The sequence below is a fragment of the Passer domesticus genome, chromosome 1 (genome assembly GCF_036417665.1).
Source record: "Passer domesticus isolate bPasDom1 chromosome 1, bPasDom1.hap1, whole genome shotgun sequence".
Taxonomy (NCBI): Eukaryota; Metazoa; Chordata; class Aves; order Passeriformes; family Passeridae; genus Passer; species Passer domesticus.
Window position 1 is genome coordinate 29,507,039 of NC_087474.1, and position 19,703 is coordinate 29,526,741.

Genomic DNA, 19,703 nt, shown 5'->3' on the forward strand with positions numbered 1-19,703 from the left:
TGCTGGTTCTACTGAAGTCAGGCAAAATATTTACAGTTTACTCAAGGAAGTCACAGTTTCATCCTTTTAACATTGCCCCAAATTCACCAGCAGTGTAAAATCAGCTCCCAAGCTGGTGAATATTGATTCCATTTTGAGTTGCAGATCCATTCCCTATCAAAGTTCAAGAGGATGAAGAAAATTAGATGAAAACTGGATCTGGGTTCACTGAAATATTTTGAAAAAAAACCCAGGAAAGGGTTGCTGCCATCCTGGCCCAGCTAACCGTGAGGATTTTGTGCGGTTTCGTAACAACATTATTGACCAGTATGAGATATGACCTTTTCAGAGAGCAGCAGTGGTCAATTTGTTACTGCTCTCAGGGGCATGTTTGTGCATCCAGCGCTGTTTCTCCATGTGCTTGAATGCTTCCCTGTGAGGGGTGGAGATGCTGGCAGAGGAAGGAGATCCAACCAGGCAGCACAGTGGGAGAAACTGGTGTGTGCCCACAGCCAAGCACATGGCCTGGTATCTCAGGTCCATTCTTTGGCCCACACATTAAAGGAGACCCTTTTTAGTGCTGTATGTAAAATGTTTTTTCTTGGCCAAGCTTCCAGTGGCTTGTAGTAACAGTTATCTGACTTAATTTTAACTTTTTTAAATTTAAGAAAATATCTTTTAAAAAAAAATTAAAAGAGTAATTGTTCCAATCTACATTGGTATCTATCTGCTATAAATCTGCTATAGCTTTATAATCTGCTTGTAATACATTATGTAAAGCCACCTCATCACTTCATGAATCCAAGCCTGTATTTAGAAAGACCCTATTTTTGAAATCTAATTATTTGATGTAAAAGGGCAGCTTTGAATAGCAAAATGAAACAAATATTTTGTGGGTTCTTTTTTTTCCCCTAAAGGCTTTTTTCCCAAGTAATTTACAGTGCACTCCATTGTTCTACTCTTGTAAAAATTTTTCCAGTATCACAGGAAAGTAAACATAGTTTGGATAAAAATAAAAAAAAAAGGACAAAACAAAAATTAAGCTTCTGCTTTTCAGGAGAGGATGATTTAAAATAATAAAATTATTTCTGATGTAGGAATAATTAGTTTATATTTGTATATATTACTATGGAATGTATTATTCTATCAATTTCATCAATTCAGCAATATGTAGTGGTTCTTACTAGCATTGAAGGTACCTGAAGTGGGAATTGGCTGGTGGACTTGGACATACTTACATTAATGCTTGGACTCAATGATCTTAGAGATCTGTTTGAAGCAAAGCAATTCTGTAATTCTACCTGCATGACTTTTTATACTCATGAGATAAAACCTGTCTTGGAGTTCTACAACAAAAGTTGCCTTAAGCTTGACATACAGAACTGTTAAAGTTTCTTCTCAGAGACATGGTCAATACTAATGTAAAGCTCATTTGGAAGTTGCTGCAGTGTTTGAAGCATGCTCAAAATGCATGTCCACCTCTGGCTTGAATTTTTCTAATCAATGGATTTTTCTTAAGGACTTATTTCTTAAAATAAAGACCATTTTACTATCCCACTGGGCATCTTGACCTGTGTATTGTAAACAATGCCAAGCCACCCCTGAGCTTCATCAATAAGTTTACTATCACAGGTCTTTAAGATTCCAGTTTTCAAAGGTTTTTCAAACCTATTTTATGCATGCCTAGCAATCCTCAGTTTTTCAGCATTCTTTTTCAAGTATTTATACTGGGAGAAGTTACAGTACCCCAAGATATTCTGTGATGTGTATACCATCTTACTGCTGTTATTCAATACAAACTTCTTATATTTCCAAGTATTTTATTAGCCTTTTTGGTCCTGGTGTAATCCTAGCAGTTTGTATTTGGTTGGCTGGCTTCAGCTATGATTCCAAATCCTTTGCATAGCCATTGGTTTCCACAGTTCAATTCTCCAGTCAGCATGCATGGCCTACATTTCTTGTCTTAAATTAAAAAAAAAATCACTCAAACCTGGACATATATTACAAGCTAGAGATGGTGTTCCTATTGGTTTTCCAGCAATAGGGATTTAGTAGCCTATTGTCCAGGAACAGTGACCAGGTGATCTGACCTGCCAGACTACCCGTGATTGCCCATGCAGTACAAAACCCTGCATGGAGGCTCAGATTATCTGCTCATCAGGTGTGCAACAAGCTTGAAAGGCCTGGAGGATGCTGAACATATTGGTAGCTGTCCCAGGTGATGTGCTCCAGGGTTCCTTTGTGCATGTGCACCCAGACGTGCCTGGTGGAGCCAGGAGCAGCAGGCACCGCTCTAGTGTCTCTCTAAGGAAGGTGGGCATAGCCATGAAGAGGCAGGAAATCTCATATTGCTCATATCTCCTCTAAACTCATTAATGGCATAAAAGGGACAAAGTGCTTTGCTGGTCTGAGGCATTTATTTATCATTTATCTGATGTTGCTTTGGCTTGTGTTGTTTATGTGCAATTTACCTCAGTCTTGCCACAAAACATGGAGATTTTAGTTCCAACCTGATAAACAACTTTGTCAACAGAGTAAATCAATTTTGTATGTTGTTCCTAACTTAAATATTTATTTACTACATAGCTCTATATTAGTGTAAAATGGTCTTTTTATTACTTGAACTTTGTGATTCAGGAAAGTTGAATTTATGAAGCCCTTAAGCATATGCTTAACTCAAGTCTTGTGCTTGTAATCAACTATAGGCTGTTGAGGTGTCCTGAGTCTAAGACTTAATTTCTAGTAAATTTCTTTATTTATGTGAACAAAAAATTGTACTTTAAGAGGAGAAAGAAGTGATGTCATCAACTAGTTACAAAATCCCTGAGCTAGTTTGCATGAGAAAGATGCAAGACTCTTTGTATTCTTATACAAGAGATGATAAGAAAGCCATACATTTATCTTACATAGCACTTCTTATCCTCAGAACTTTGTGAAGTTTTACTCTCCCATTGTTTGTCACAAAATCCCCTAAAGCTACAGATATGCCTTTCTTTGTCCCAGAAAATTCCTTTGAAGCCCGAATTGAGCTAAAACACTAGAATTGCAGTTTTCTCCTCACTTAAAAAATGTCCATCACATGGTTTCCCAGCCCTGCAAAGAAAAGCACTATGTATTCCTGCACAGGCAATGCCAAAGCTTGCTACACAGAGAATTGGCTGGAAACATTCCTGTACTTTGTATTTCTAAGCAAAGCACATGGATTAAGCAATCCATTTTAACTCCTCCAGGGACTTGGAATATGGTCCCTTAGTTTCAAGAAGGAGCAGGACCAGACCATTAGAGCATCTCCCCTGATTTCTTGCTGCTCCCAAACCATCTGCTTCTCTGTGGTAATAGTCTTTTGCTGTTCGTTAACATGGTTAATCCTCTAGCATAAGCTGTAGTAATTTATGCTGGATGTTTCGGTTTCATGTGGTACTAATGGTATCTAATGAACTGTGGCTTCAGAAACATCTGTTCTATACAATAGTTAATTTTTTTCTTCCTTTTTTTTTTTTTAATCCCAGTGATTGGATACACAAAAATAGTTAGGAAGTCTTTAGGCTGCAAAGATTAGAACTCAAACCTTCAGTACTGAAATAGGCCAAATTTAATTCTACTCATGCAACCTTAATTTAGCTCCCACTTGTTTATGAATTGTTTGACATTGATGCATGTTATTACTCCCTGCCTTTTCACTTGCCAAATGAAAAACAGGCTGAAAAAAGGTTGAATGGGACACCTGTAAGACTGCTATGTCCTCATTTAAGCATATGACTAGAAGCTAGAGAACATCTCTTTTTTTAACGTGTTCAATATTTATGTGTTACAATTGAGCAATATGATAAAAAAAATCTATGCAAGTATTCATTCACAAGTAAGAAAACTGCAAAAGTTGAAACTAAATTATTAATATGAATGAAGGCAATGCTCCAGAATAACATGTGAGAAATGGGCTATGCTAAAAACAATCAGTAATTTACTGTTTGTACTTTGAAAGGAAAACAAAAATTAAAAAAGACAAAAATATTACTTAATTATAATGTTGCAGAGTTAATAACACAGTAGAAATCCTAGCTCTTTCCAATTTGACTGCTTCATTTTTTACTCTTAATGTTGCAGTAATGTGGTTTCCAGATTTAATTTCCTTATATTTATTTGTTTTTAACAACTCAGAGGGAAAATAAGAGAAGCACATTGTGAAAATGCTGTAATGAGATCAGAGTGCTACTAACATGCCTTAAGTTTTCTATAAAGTGGCTGATTGCATTTAGAGTCACCACAGCAGCACTCAATCATTTCAGCAGTTTACCTTCACCGCCAGCATCATTAAACTTCTCCAAGTTTAGGAAATGCATTTGAAAAAACAGAAAAAATCTCCTCATGTTCCTGTATGAAAATGTCACCTTATAACGTCCATAGCTTTAAAAATAAAAACCAGATTTTCTTCAGGCATGAACCCTTTATCCTTCCCCTGTGGGACTCTTAAGGATCTCTTTAAATTCACGTGATTTTGCAGTTAAAGTCTGGGCTGACTCAGCAAAGTGTTTAACTATGTGTTTAAATTCTATTGCAATCAATAGAATTTGAGCATGTGCTTAAATATTATGTTGAAAAGAAATGGATTTACACATGTGTTTTAAACCTAAGCACATACCAAAGTAGGCTTATACTATGTCAAAGCAAGTCGGAAGAATTCAGGTTGTAAAAACCCTACCTTTGTGGTGACTGATTTCATAAGTAAAATATTTTTATATAGTTTTTATGTATCATCTAAAATGTAAAGCATAATGCTGTAGTTATTACGGTCTGTGAATTAGTGAGCATAAGACAGTTTATGTGTCTGTCACTTTAAAATATATACGTCAGGATTAAGAACACTTGCAGCTAAATATCTAAATGTACATTTTCTGCTCTTGAATATAGGTTGCTTTTAGTTAGTTACTGAAGTATTTTAAGTCATTTAGAGCTGTGAACACTATCTTTTAAAATGCAGCTGCATATATAAGAAGTTATAAACACATATGGGTACCTAATACCCGATCCCACACTCCCCAGTTTTCCATGTTCTGACCTGTTTTTAACTTATTCCTGCCGTGTTTCCCTGTAATATGAAACTTGATTATTTTGAGGCACTGAATCACCAAACAGCGTCATGTTCTGTTTGGCTGAAGGTCATAAGCAATTCCACTTTTTCTATTTACTTCTGTCTATAAAAAGCTTTTTCTGCATTAGAGGAGATTTCTGTTTCTGCTGGTGATGCCTCTTACGCTGTGTTAAACTGCCCTATAGTGTGGAAAGGCCACATATTTCCCACAAAACACTGGGGTATTTTTATTTTCCAGAGAAAACGTTTGTGATACCAAACTGTCAGCAACTAATGATGCAATGGTATGTGTTGTGCTCACCTGAAATCTTGCACTGTAACACCCTACCTGTCACTGCACTGTCAGTACCCCTGCCCCTGCTCGTGGCCCTTTGCAGAGCTGGGTGCAATGCCATCTGCAGGGCTTCACTGCTTCCTCAGTAGGGAAGAGAGATGCCAGGGACAGCAGGGTAGCAATAAGTGATAGGTACTGCAGGATTCTGCAGGATTTTGAGGATTCCTCAGGGAAAACCCCAGCTGCTGCCAGCTGCTGCGGTCTCTCCCTGTCCAGGGGGCAGGTCTTAACTCTCAGCAGGACCAGGCACCTGGAGGAAGAAAAGGTTTGGGATGATGGGAAGACTTGAGCCGCAGACTTCCCAGGTGCCATCAAGTAGCCAAACATCACAGGAGCATCACAGTACTTTGTTATTGGGAATCTTTTATTGGGTAACACAATTGTGATAAGTATATTAAAAAAAAATATACTGCCCTTAGCTTTGATCTGCTATGTAAGCATACAGAAGATTCTTCACCAAAAGGCATGAGAGTCCCAGATACTGGGAGAATTCTTGTGTCTTCAGGAGCAAAATATTATGTTGATAGTTGAGAATTCTGTGGATTTCTAGAAAGGTCCAACATGGCTTCTGTGCTGGTTTCCTTATTATGGTGAGGAATCACATCCCAGTGGCCACTGTTGCTCCCGTAGAGCAGGAACATGGGAGCAGACTTATAATTTTGGTAGGAGAGTAGTCAAGCTGCTGTAGCAATAGGTAACAATAGGCTTTGGTCACTGTGTAAAAAGTGTTGTAAGGCAGAGTAGGGCTCTGAGAAGTAAGGTACTGTCTGTAACACTGAAATGAAAGTAATCTATGTAGGTATATTAATGATCAAATGAGATGCAACTTTTGAAATACCGGTATGAAAAACGGGCTTCACATGTGTGAAACTTGTCAAACCACAGAGGAACATGGTGCTGTTGTCTGATATGCTGTCAAAAGCTGCTCTTCTGAAACCACATCATCTTGGAGAACTGAAAAAGACGCTGTGTAAATTGCCTAATGCTTCTAAAAATAAGTGTGAACTACTCAGCCTCTCTCCAAATTTTAGCAAGTCAACCAAATAGTGCATAGTCGGTGAGCGTGTCTAACATGCTGTGCCACAACCGGTGAGTTACTATAAGAATTATACGAAGCAGGCTAAACACGGAAAGGCTGCTTATAGCTACACGTACAAAACCCGGTCCGCATGGACCCCTGCCCCCGCCTCCTGCTCCCCCCGGCCCGATTAGCTGCGGAATCGCCTCTCCGGCGGCGGCTGCGGGTCCTGCCGGGAGCTGGCGGCCGCCGGGCTCCCTCCCCTGCCAAAGCCAACTGTGGCGTAGCCAGAGAAACGGGCAGCAAAAATAGAACAGCAGGATGGCTGCGCGTGGGCGAGGCAGAAACCACATCGCCAGCAAAACCTCCCAGCGTTATTTTAGGACCCATACGGGCAGAGGCCGTGGCATTTTGCTCTCTTTTCACCAAACGCTCCCCGGGGGAGGGTGAGGAGGGAGAGGGGCGAGGACCGTCCCTGTCCCACTCCTCCCTGTATCCCCACTGACACGGGCTGGGCAGGGGGAAGGGGTTAATTGAGCCCGGGGCCGGGCGGCGCGCAGAGGACGGGCGGCAGTTTGAAAGACGGAGACTGGACAGCTGTGTTTGCTGTGGTATTTTTAAACGCATTAATGCAGGCTCCAATCACCCGGCCATGCTTGACCTATTTTTGGCTCAGGCCGGCCATTGTTCTATTTCTGCCGCCGCTGGGCCACGAGGGTGTCAATTCAAATGCAAATGAGTTATCGCTGCTGCTCCCGCCAACTTCGCCCAGCCGCTGGCCGAGGGACAGCCGGCCGGGAGCGGAGAGGGGCGCGGGCACGGCAGCGGGGGCTAGGCTGGGGTCAGCTCGGTTAAACCCTCCGCGGCTCCGGGTCCCTGGAAAGGTGGCTTATTCGGTTTGATGGTTTGTTAGAGGCAGTTTCCCCCCCCTCCCCGCCCTGCCAGGAAGCCAAAAGCGCAGAGATATTTCTTCATTTCTTCTTCCACCTGCCGCTCGCTGCCCGAACGCAACTGCTCAAAGTCGGCAGCGCTCAGCCCCCCGCACGCTCACCGCTCCCTTCCTGCGGGCGGGGGCTGCCGACGGTGGATTTGGGCTTTTCCTTCTCCTCATAGATACTTGTGCAAATGCTTAAACACTGCTAATTGCTGAAGCGTATTATCTCACGACCCTCGCTGAAGGAGGTAGGACCGCAGAGGGTCGTGCCCGAAGCCTATGTGCAAGTGCAGTGATGAATCTCTTGTGTAGCTGAAGTGCAGACCAGTTGGAATATGCTGCAGACAATTTACGAGAGTGAATCGTGTTTTTCCTCAGATGGGGTTTCTGGACGTGAACAGCTCTTGGCTCAGCAAAGAATGCACAGTATGATCAGCTCAGGTAAGAGACAGCTCCGTGCCCTAGACTTGAGTGGCTGACCGGGAACATACAGCCTAGAATGACAAGAAAAAACCCTTCCTTTCAAGAAGTGACTTTATTTTTGTTGTTGTTATATAATTCTGGAAGTATTTTAGATTGCAGCTGCTGCTGCTTTTGCGAGGAGTTTGTCTCCTTTGGTCTGCTGCTTTCCAGACGCAGCAAAATGCTCACAACTGAAGTCGAGTTTGGGTTTCCTTGTTTGTTTTGTTGCGTGATTGCAAAATGGGGCTCATGGTAGAGGCTTGTTCACAGGAAGAGGCTTCCTCAGACAGACCTTATCAGGAGGCTGCATTTAGAGCCCCTCATAAGCAATTCTAGTCATATGTCTATTGTAAACAGGATTTGCTCTTTCTGTGAGTTTCCTTTTCTCTAGTTTGCATATGAAGGGGGTTTTATACCAATACCTTTCTCTTTTCATTATAGTGCTATTGGAAAATGTCTTTAAACTGCATTGTTTATTTTGTTACTTTAAAAACATTTGTGAACCTGGCAATGCTAGTTACAGGTAACGACTCACTGAGATGTAAATTGGATGTGTTTTTTCATGAAGGTATTTCAAAGGTGCTCAGAAAGAGCACTGCATGTTTCCTCATGTATGTTTCCTCAGAGCTACCCCTGTGTTTTCTAATTTCTTTCCTAGCTGTGTTTGACACCTGCTACTGAGGATAAATTAACTTGAAAGAATCATTGCCATTCAATTTAGATGGGCTAAAAACATCAACATTCCAGGTTGTCTACTCTTGCCTATTCTCTCCTAAAGTTAATTCCAGTACAGTTTTAATTGGGATGAAACTCTTGTATATCGAGGCACAGTGTTTTCCACTTTATGTCTATTTAAACCTAGGTTTCTTACTTTGTTTTTCAGAAGGTGTTAGTTTTATAGATGATCCATGTGTGGAATGCAGGATTAATTATTTGCATGTATTTTAGTCTTAGTTTGTGCCCCCTTTACTTTTCCTTTCTTTTTCTTTTTCTTTTTCTTTTTCTTTTTCTTTTTCTTTTTCTTTTTCTTTTTCTTTTTCTTTTTCTTTTTCTTTCCCAAAACTTGAATGACCTCAATTTATAAAGATAATTATGCATGTAGACCATACCTCTCTTCATATATTACCTCTCTCAGTACACCTGAGCCTATGTCTGTTTGTTTTTAAACTGTTTATTTTCCTCCTTTGTAGAAAAAGAGCTAGAAGTTTTACTTGTGCTCCTTTCTGACGTATAATTTTAGGTTGTTGATCACCAGTTTCAGCTCCTTTGTCAGGGACATAAATCAGGTGAAGACATGTTTATAATTTTGAACAGCAAAGCTCTAGCAAAGACTGTGGGTAAGAGCAAAAGTTTTCCTGGAAGTGTAACAGTTCTTCTGCAAAGCCATCTACAGTGTTAACCTCTTGTTCAAGAGTTGTTGCTTTGCTTTGTTGTGTTTCCTTAGTTTTCCTGAACAGCTCAACAGGTGTCCAGTGCTTTTGAATTGGTTAGAGATAAGGCGGATTGCATCTTCTCCCTCCTGTTTTCCTTTTTTTAATTGTTGTTGTGTTTTTTTTAGTACTAAGTCAAGTTGAAATTAATGGTTGACAAGTGAAATTTGGGGGGTTTATCTCACTATGCTACCCTCTAATTGCCAACTAATATAATAGCAATTTTTTTAATTTGAAACTCAAGAAAAGGAGGTGATTTTCTGTAAGTTTATAGCTCTTCATAGGAATATCATGTAACTCTTGATTTGTATCTGATAATACATTAAGTCCATATAGCATACACAATTTCACCTGTAGTGCCAAGTAGAGTAGAGGGGGGTTTAGACCAAAAAAATCCTCACAAAACCTTATTCAATAACATTATCTGGATAAAAAAATACTTAAATATATATATATATATATTCTGTAGAACATAAAACATTCCTGTGTTTCAGTTGGCCTTTAAAATATGCAACTAGACTACAAGTAGTTGACATTATATATAGTCTGCAGTTTCAGTTCATGTCACATGAAACCTCAAAGCCTGGTGCTGCTCTTGGTTACCTTCATCTCCCGTGCATTCAACATCTTGCAGGATAAGTTCTGGTAACTTCATTGTTTCCATTTATGATGCATATAGGGAAGAAAGAAATAGCTTTGGTATGACAGTATGCACTAGCATTTGGAGAAGCCTTGAAACAATAATTTGAATTTTCCTTTCCACAATGCTCTTACTTTAAAGTTGTCTTCACTTAAATGTACATGATTTATACTCAGGTTAAAAAGTATCATGGAGTTAAGAAAATAACAGATCCATAAAAGTTTATGCTTTACACCCTTGATGTGCTTGCTCCAAAGACTTCAAGAATAACTTAAACCAGACAACAACAGTCAGATTTTTAGGTTTCCTGGTGTCCAGATACAATGCACATATATTATGCAACTGATTTTAAGATGGGCTGGAGAGATCCTCAAAGAGGACAAGTTCACTGCTCAATGGATTGGATTTGCAAAGCAAAATGTCTAAGAAATTTCTAACAAGAGCAGGCATAGGAAATATTTCTGACATGAGAATCAGTTCTCCTGGTATTCCCTCAATTACTGCCTTTCCTGTCTGTCTCCATCCTTGCTTGTAAGTCATACTATGAATGAGATGATCTGGATAGGTACCAATCAAAAGTCTAATTATGAATGGAGCAATCTAGATCAGCGCTGACTCAAGAAGCTGTGTAATTTGCAGACACCTACACCTTACTGCAGAGAGCAGTTTCAGTTGTCTTGAGAAGACTGAACTAAATTCTCCCATATGGTACTGTTGCTCTAAAATGCAGCAGCAAGCGCTCTGCAACTTTGTATGAGAAAATTATTTTAATGTATTCTTATTTGGTACCATAGTTATTTTAACATCACATTTACGAAATAAATCTGGGATTTAAAGCCTCTTATTTACCTGGAAATAATACTTATCTATTCTGTCCCTTTTACTTTACACAAAAAATACTCAATTTGCATGTGTGTGTAGTGCCACAGTGGATTCTAACAATCAGTCTCTGGATCATGGCCTCTGATCTTTTCACAGTACAAATAATAAACTGAAAGTCCTTGAAAAAAAGGCATTTGGTGCAGCACAGTCTATGGGAAAAACACTCATTAAAATGTAGTTAATAAATAACTGATGCAAGACTACATTTCTTAAATAAATGGTAGTTGTGTGAAGGAGAAGGAAGGACCTACCCAATCCTGGTATCTGTAGGTGTGGGACTTCAGGAAGTAATGCCAACTTTTGGTGATTTAGTATACAGTGCTGATTTTTCAAAGGGTAAGGTTGTTAAGTCTTCCCCACTGGCCATATCTTGATGTACAGCCTTGCAGTACCCTGCCTGAATTCCACCTTGGTTTTTATTGGATAAGGCATCCTCTGCTTCCTGCTGTTCTGTTGAAAAACCAAGAGTTCAAGGAGATAGTGAGCTTAATGCTTGTCTTGTCAGTGAGCTGACAGGTGACCTGAGTAAGTTACACAATCCTGCTTATGTCAGCTAATCCTTCTGTGAAACGCAGTAAATGATACCAGTCAGAACCAGGAATCGATAGAGCAAAACTATTCTAAAGGGGATGTAATGGTTCAGAATGATTCATTTGATTGGCTTCATCTACCTACAGGCTTGTAAAATACCTTCAATTTCACAGGTGTTGCAAGTGAATGTAGTGAATGTTTATTCTCTGCACCAGTGAGGAAATGTAAACTGTGTCACTTGAATATAAATGACAGAATTACTGCTGCACCCATCGTGCTGTACGTGGGTTGACAGGAGCTCATGAGCAATCTTCCCTCAGTAAACCCCAGTGTGCACAGTTTGTCCTGTATGTTGTCTCTGTCATGTGTCTGCATGACCTTGTATACATGGGGTTTGTTTTACACATGGATTTATATTGCCTTCAGGGAAAGTTCTTTGGTGTTTGCTCTCCCATATTTTTCTTCTTTTTTCACCTGCTCACCTTGTCCTGTAGAGAACCCGCAGAAAGCAAGTTCATTTAAAGTTTTGCTCTGATACTCATGAAAAACTTGACATATTTGTGTATCTGAATCAGGTAACATAAACTTCTTACATTTAACAAATGTTTAATTTATGGTATCTCAGGCAGTAACACTTCGGAGAGAGCAGGAAGAATGAGAATAGATGTGCTGAGCTTCAGAGTAATAAAAAAGTTGTGTCTGGAAATTCAGTATAGGGAAGTTTTGGATAACAAACAGGGTGGCTTTTTCAATGCCTTTTGTAAAGGCAAGGTACAAGATAATCTGGTTCCTCATAATAGTAGCAGAAATATTTTAATTAATTTTTAGGGAAGTATAAGGCCTTAGCCATATACAGTCAATACAATGAGAAGAAACAAGCAACATAGATCTGCAGGTCTTGTACAGTTGCACTCTCACTGATTTTGAGTAAAAGCTTTGCCCCTGCAATGTATGCTGGACAAAACTTCAGTTGTGAATTCAGTTGAACATAAACATGTTAAAATGGAAGTATGCTGCTTTTTCTGTTTTGTGTTTGAGACAACATTGAATACAGGCCAATGCTTCCAATTTCACGTGTCTAATGCTGTAAAAACTAATGCTATAGCATTGTCTCTTCTTAATATTTTTTTTTAATTCCAGTTGCAGCTTCTGATGTTATGTGTTTCCCTGATGGTCTTGCTCTGTATTAGGAGGTATATTTATAGGTTGTGAGAAAAGCCTAAAATTCAAAGTACAAGACTGACAAGAATAGCAAGTTAGAAAAGCTGGAAAGTAAATAAAAAAACTATGCAAAACATTGCTTCAAAACCTCTCTCAGTGCTTTTCAGAGACCACTAAACGCTGCATTTAGTGCAGATGTTCTCTAGTGCTGGTGCTGGGACACTAGCTCCCCTCTCTTCAGTGTGTTGAACTAAATCTCTTTATTGGAAAACAGCTTTTTACTTCGTCATTTATTGCTTTAGCTGTTTGGCTTTATAACATGTATTGGTTTGCACTGCACTCAAACACACAGCTCCAGCCAGTCTTCCCTTCTATAAAACTGTGTGCAGAATACATTTAGTTCATTAAGGTTGCACTCAGTATGTGGAATGCCTGTAATTCTTCTACTGCCAGACCCATGTTTCTGTGCTGACATTCCAGCCTCTCTCTTCTGCACTGTCTTTGCAGAGAAAGCAAAAGCTGGGTGAAAGCAGAATAGATACATAGCCTGCAAAATATGCACATTCATTTCAGGTTTTAGTGTAGATGATGGGGGAGATTTCGGATGTTGTATTTTAACCTTTCCCAGTTACTGCTGGGGGGTAGAGTTTTACATGCTGGGTAAAAAATACCATAGAGAAAGCAGTCAGTAGATATTATTGTTAAACACATGAAAATCTAAAATGCCCTGTTCTGTGGATCTCTTTAACAGGCTGACTCCTCTGGGTCAGTTATTCTTAGCCTAGTTATTTTCATCTTATGGCATTACAGGTCTAAGATTAGCCTGTTAGGCGTTATCATGCCATCTGAGTTACCTCCTAATATAACTGTACACCGGAATGATTATTTATAGACAGAGCATTCTGTCATTTTTGCTTTATTTCTGGTAGTTTAAATAAAGAAGAGCAACATTCAAGAAAAACCACAGATTCCTTCCTGCTGCCAAAACAACATGATAACTGCCTGCTGAGGGGCAGGGATATTGTTTAAAATGTGTGCTCGCAGCAGATGCAAACATCTTACCTCTCCTACAACAAGATACCTCAGGGTACCACTGCTTCTGTCTCTTCTGGAGGAGGGAGAGGGGTGCCAGATTGATGCACCAAATGACAGAGCTGAGATGGGCTTGTGGCTGCTGATGAGAACAAGGATAACCAGGTGCTATTTTTAGAGGTTGTCTCTGTCAAGCTCCGTGTTCAGTGTGAACATGTCACATATGCACAAAGCTCCTCCAAAATGGACCCATCTAGTTTTGTTACATAAAAGTGATATCTGCTGTGCAAGTAGCCTTCTATGTGATTTTCACAAGACTTAACAGGAAGCTTCAGTAAATCGGCAAATTTTATTGAAGTACTCTTCATGATTGCTACACAAACATTTCTTCTCAGTAGAAAAACTTTAAACCTAAAGCAGAGTTGTTGTTCAAGTACACAGTGAGGCTCGTTCCCTCCTAAGGAAGTTCGCTAGGATCTTTGTGTATAACTAGGAGGAAGCTTTTAGCATTTAGAGGCAGTTGAGTAAAGAGCAGCAAAAATAGGAAAGTAGCAGATCTTCAGCTGGGTGTCAGTGCAGCCTCTGCCTGCAGTTGTTGCAGAGGGAACAGGCAGCTGACATAAAAGGGAAGTATTAATGGATTATAATTATCTAATGAATTCCATCTTTTTTAGCTTTCTGCTGTAAATAAATGGCATGTTTCTGTCTTCGTGCAGATTTTGTGTGTAATCAGGGGGCACCTGATTTGTTCTACTTTAAAATGTTACTGGTGTAAAAAGGCTGGCAAAATCGGTGGAAGCCTCTGCATGGTTGAACCAGTGCTGGTTTAACTCCCATTATATAATAAGCAGCTCTTTTTTTTTTTTTTTTTTTTTTTTTTTTTCTTTTGTCAGCCTGGCAGTTCTCTGCATGACTGTAAAGGTACTTTGGCATTTACTATAATCTGAGCATAGCCAACACATCTGTTTTATTTGTTTGATGTCTCATGGTTGTAAACTCCTTCCAGCTTGTGAAGTATACAAACATGATGAGCTCCAAGAATTCAATCCTTTTTGCAGATGAATGTGCTAAAAATGCAGGTTGCTTTATTCTAATGATAACGTGCTCTTTCTAGTAATAACATTGAATATCATTAAAAGGAGACAAGAGAAGTAACGGAATGAATTCTTTGAAAATGCCAAATATATAAATCATGTTTTTACAATCAAAGACCATTGTTCCTCTTTCATGATCCCTGTGGTCAAAGGTATGCATGCCACAGGGAGGAACCACAGTTATTCAATTTCAGTGAAGTCTGGAATGGAATAATGAGCAGGCTTAATGTTAATTTAATAATTTAGCCCAATTGTTCTGTTCTTAATCCAAGTTTCCTTTTTCTTTCTTGGTGCCCAAGGCCACCTCCTTGTTGGTGTTGTGCAGTAACAATATGAGAGAAAGCAGGGAAAACATACTGTTAGTTATTAATCTTACACAGAGACTCTTTTTGGAATTTTGTACTCATTTAGCAAAATGTTAGTGTTGGCCTTTTTATTTACTTGTTCATAACTCCATTTTTTGCAGAGCCAGTAAGTTCTTACTTCTCTACATGTACTTCCTTGATCTCTAGATAAATATCCCATTTGAAAATGTGTATTTTTCCTAAGCCTTGTGAAGTATTTTTTTTTACAGACACAAAAATGTAAAACTCCTGGACTCTTCAAATTTTTTATATCCTAATTTGAATTTGACCTTGAAGTTTTGAAGTGCTTAAAATAATATATGTATTGCAGTATTACAAAGAATCATAAAGTTAAATACCTAGATTTTTGAGACTTTTATGCTAACATAAATAGTGACAGAATTAGCATGAGACACAGAATGGTGTTAGAAACAGCAAAAAGAAAATCATCAGTATTTATATTTTTACTGTCTTTATATTAGCATTTATTTATTTCATGTAGGCACATAATGCTAAAGGACTATATAGAAATTTCTAGGATGCTTCAGAAGGCTCATCGTAAAAATCCTTGCACAGCAGCTGCTGAAATCTAGTGGGACCTAAATTCAGGAGAGCATTTTACCTTGGTCTAGTAGCTCTCCAGCCTGTGTCATGCATATGCTCAAAACTGCTCCAGGCTCCAGAGAGACATCCACTCGTTCCCATGCACACATGTGAAAGTTTACATCCTTTTATTTGCTGTCACTGTTTTTTCCTACAGGATCTATTTCAGAAGAGGAAGAAAGCTTTACTCAATTGTTTCTATTAAGTATTGTCTGTAGTTATCACAGTCATAATTCCATAAGATATAGTAAGTTTTGCTTAGGTTTTCTCAAGGAGTATGAAAGAAGGACTGGCGGAAGAGAAAGGTTTGAAGAAATGATGAGGGAATTTTATAAATGGAGTAGTAGGGCAGAAATGAGCTATACAAGCACTTCCTATGTTAAAATGCTGTTGTGAGGGAGGGTGGGAAAGGCTCTGAAGATGTAAGAGAACTATGTGGGAGGTGGAAACAAGGGGATTTTGAAGCACAGTTCTAACTGTCCATGAACACAGGAAAAATATACTTGAAAACAGTTAAGAAAATAAATCAACTGAGATGAGAGAAGTTTCTATCAAAGACATCTCTAATGCCATCATGAAGAATACATGAGAAAGTATGAATATTTTAGAATCAACAACCCAGGTTGTTTCTAAAAACAGCCCAGGGCTCTGTTACTCTTGTAATGACACATAAGCTAGTATTCAGGGATTTCTTTTGCCGTTGTAGAGATTATTTTTCTGTTTTCTTGGTCTGAGAAAGAGGTGTATGAGAGGGAGCGGTATAGAACACAGATTTTGTATATGCACATACTACAAATTCTGCTGCATCTCACCTATCCTGAACTCTTTCTTTCCAAATGTAGCTCAGCTTTCCTGGAGAACCTGCAGAACGATCTCAGCAGAGCTTTGCCAAAAATTTCCATCCGTGTGTCAGCTGCACCATTCCTGTCCTGCCTTTCCTTCTTGACCTAGTAGGCAATTTTCTGAGCTCTGTGCTGATTTTCTGGTTTGTTTGGATTTTTCTTCTTGTGCCAGTGTATACAGGGTGATAATGGGGCATCTGGAGAACTTACTAAGAAGGGAAATTACAAATGCCAAAATCGAAAGGACATAGGCAAAGAAATAAAGAAGGAAGGCTAATGTAGCTGAATTAAGTAATGGTCATGCTAGGAATGATTAAGGATACTAATATTGACACAGCTATTTTATTTAGAAAATATATGGTTAGAAATGGGGATATTTTAAAAAAAAATTACCCTTGGGCTAAAAATTTTAAACCTCATCTAAGAAAGAATGCTTCTCTCTGGTTACTGGTCATGCATATTTAATTGTCACTGGTATGCATTTACAAATATATACACACATATATATATAAATATATATATATATATATATAGCCTTATCACCAGGCTTACTACTTATCACCAGGCTTACTTGTCTCTCCTCCCTGAGGACACTCTGGTATGGCTATGTTAAAACCTGTCAAAAGTTTTGGGAACTCTGGGTTTAACAAGTGAGTTGAGGTAGGCTTGAATGAATGCCTGAGCCAAAGTGGTTTTCCTTCTGCAGGCCTAGTAGCCCACCAGAGGCAGATGCACATTCCATAAACCTCCACATCTGTCTGCTGTTCTTCATCAGATGATATTGTGCAGCAGCATGTTTGTTTCCAAGACCTCAGAAACTCATTCTTAAGGACCTGTCTTTGTTATTTCTTCTAGAGAGTACTATTGCAGGTCTGTCCTGGTAGTGCTTAGGAGATCTAGGGGTATGGCTGGTTTTAGAACATTAGCAGCCAAATAGTCTTTAATGTTGTCCTTCAGACTCAGAAAGACATGAGTGCAGAAATCTGGACTATTCCTTTCTTCTGGGCCCTCATTCTTCTGCTGAACAGTCACAACAATTGTACCAACACAGGTATTCATGTGTCCATTGGGGCTGGTGGAATGAAGAGCAGATCTTGGTTAAAAACGTGACCCCCAGGCCCCTGTGCCACTGCAGTGGGTGCTGTAGTGTGGGGAAGGAGGGCATCATCCCTGGGGTCAGAGGGGCCATGAGCGAGGAAGGGAGGCACAACCATTCCTCTCAGCTTTAGCTATGGCATACAGCCGCCTCAAAATATGTTTAACTGCTGCCTGGGAATCTTCTGGAGATTTCATCTTGCTTCTCTCAGCATTTTGCAGGACAGAGACTAAAATTTCACACTTAATTAACACATTGTTAAACTCCAGTGAACTACATAGCACTTTACCATTAAGTATAATTTCTGCTAATTTTGTCCCTGTGAAGCTGTCAATAGCTTACCTTTCATCATCCACAGGGTACATTTTATCTGCTAATGTGAAAGGAAAATCCCCTAAAAATGTACATTGTTTTGCATTAAGTAGAGTATTATATCTGCTTACCTTAGCAACCTGCACCAAAAGTGAATGTACTGGGACCAGTAGCTGTCTTCATCTCAAAGCTGTATCAGTACCAGTGCAGTGTCTGTTCCAGAAGGACCTTCATCACTCTTGCACTCAATTTCTGGTCCATTCTTTATTTGTGGAGAAAATGTTTTGCCAAACATTTTCCCACTGTAGTCCCTCCTATCCTCTAGTTTTGTAGCTTCAATGTGCTTTGGTGTATCCTTAGACTTCCTAGACAATCTGGAAATCAGTAAAATTTAAGTTATGGGAGAAAAAAATTTTCCTTCATCTGATACTGTTTCCTGGTTGCTACTTAGGTACTGTTATCAAATACTTCCCAATGTAAACTAAAACCATGAAATAACTGACATGCTGACATGTTAGCAAACACAGATCAAAAGGACCATATAATTTTCCCAGTTGTTGCTATAAATTTCTAACTGAGTGCAGTTTCAAGTTGAAGGCACAGTTTGAGTCTTGTGGCTGGCACAAGGCTGCACAGACATTTTTTGGATCAGAACCCTTCAAAATGACTGTGCTCTCCACAGTAACAGCCAGAGTAGAAGATGCCAGATCTGAAAGGAGAGAAATTTTTCACTGCTGTTGCTTTGCTGTGAAAGTCTGTGCATCTGAACTGGTGACAGCCACAAACCGTGCCCCCAGTGGGGGGAAGCAGAAGCATTAGTTAGTGACAATCATGTAGGAAATAACATGTTGTGTCCAGCTCTCAGGAGGTGGTGTTTGATCAATCATCCAAACCCTCAGTAGAGAGAAGAAAACTCATCTTTCTCCTTAGATAACATGGTCAGATGCTTAAACTTCATGATTCTGAATGCAATTAAAAAGTCTACCTGAAAGATAGTAGTTACTTTCTGCAGGAGGAAAGCTGTCTATATTAATCTTACATTTCCGCACTAAATCTACTTTTTTTTTATATAACCCTTACTTGCACTCCCCAGAAGGCCCGTAGTTATGCAGATAATTCTCATTTATAATATGTTTTTTCTCTTCCAGTATAGATGGATGGATGTTTAGGTGGATATAAATAGTATCTGTTCCATGCAGAAAAAGCGTAGTAGCGCAAATGAAAATCAGACCCTTTCTACTTATGGAAGTCTTCCCAAGCTCTTAATCATCTTAAATCCAATTAGTGTTTTCCTGTTTCTGGCTTGGCTCCCTTTGAGATGGGATAACAGAACTGGAATAATCCCGATGGCAAAGCCTCATTGATGAATATGGAAACATACTTTTATCCTGCTTTCAGCACTTTTCAGTTTGGGATTTTGCTGTACATTGACCACATGTTGTCACTGAGCTGTCTGAAATGACAGCCATCTGTTTTTAAGGTTATATTAAGGTTAATGAAGCACAGTAAGGTATACTCAGCTCATTCCTCCCAGTAGAAATTACTGTGCACATGCAAAAAATGAGTGAACCCTTGTATTTTGTTTCGATATCACAAAGCTTTATTAGAACCTCTGGCATTCCTCAGAGCCTTCCATGAAATATCCTGAAGAGATTTGTTTCATCTGTGGTTTTAACCCAATCAATCTTTTTTCCATTATTCTTCTTTCCAGACCTCTATTAAAATAGCAATTACTGTTGCCTCACTGCACTATCAACCTTTTCTAAAATTCAAAAAGAATATTTATTTCCCTTCTGCTTTTCATCTTTAAAACCATTTCTGATCAGCTGTAGAGTTCTTGTAACTTCACATAAAGTTACAGAACAGGGCACAAATTCCAGTGAGACACCTTGTGAAGGACGTTTTGTAAGTCCAGATAAG

The 19,703-nt window shown here is 39.2% G+C and overlaps 1 protein-coding gene across 19 annotated transcripts in view; it reads left to right on the plus strand.

Annotated features, from left to right (window-relative positions):
• The window catches only part of HDAC9 (histone deacetylase 9), a 452,594-nt gene that overhangs the window by 169,898 nt on the left and 262,993 nt on the right, over positions 1–19,703 (plus strand). For 6 of the 19 annotated variants that reach the window (XM_064411586.1, XM_064411662.1, XM_064411594.1 and 3 more), the window contains exon 1: positions 7,346–7,795. The exons of 4 other annotated variants lie outside the window; for them this stretch is intronic. In XM_064411586.1, the coding sequence (XP_064267656.1) occupies positions 7,690–7,795 (106 nt within the window). In that variant the 5' untranslated portion in view covers positions 7,346–7,689. Of the gene's footprint in view, positions 1–7,063; positions 7,305–7,344; positions 7,796–19,703 lie in introns of those variants that run through there. 9 more of the 19 variants (XM_064411632.1, XM_064411622.1, XM_064411617.1 and 6 more) reach the window with 6 other exon arrangements.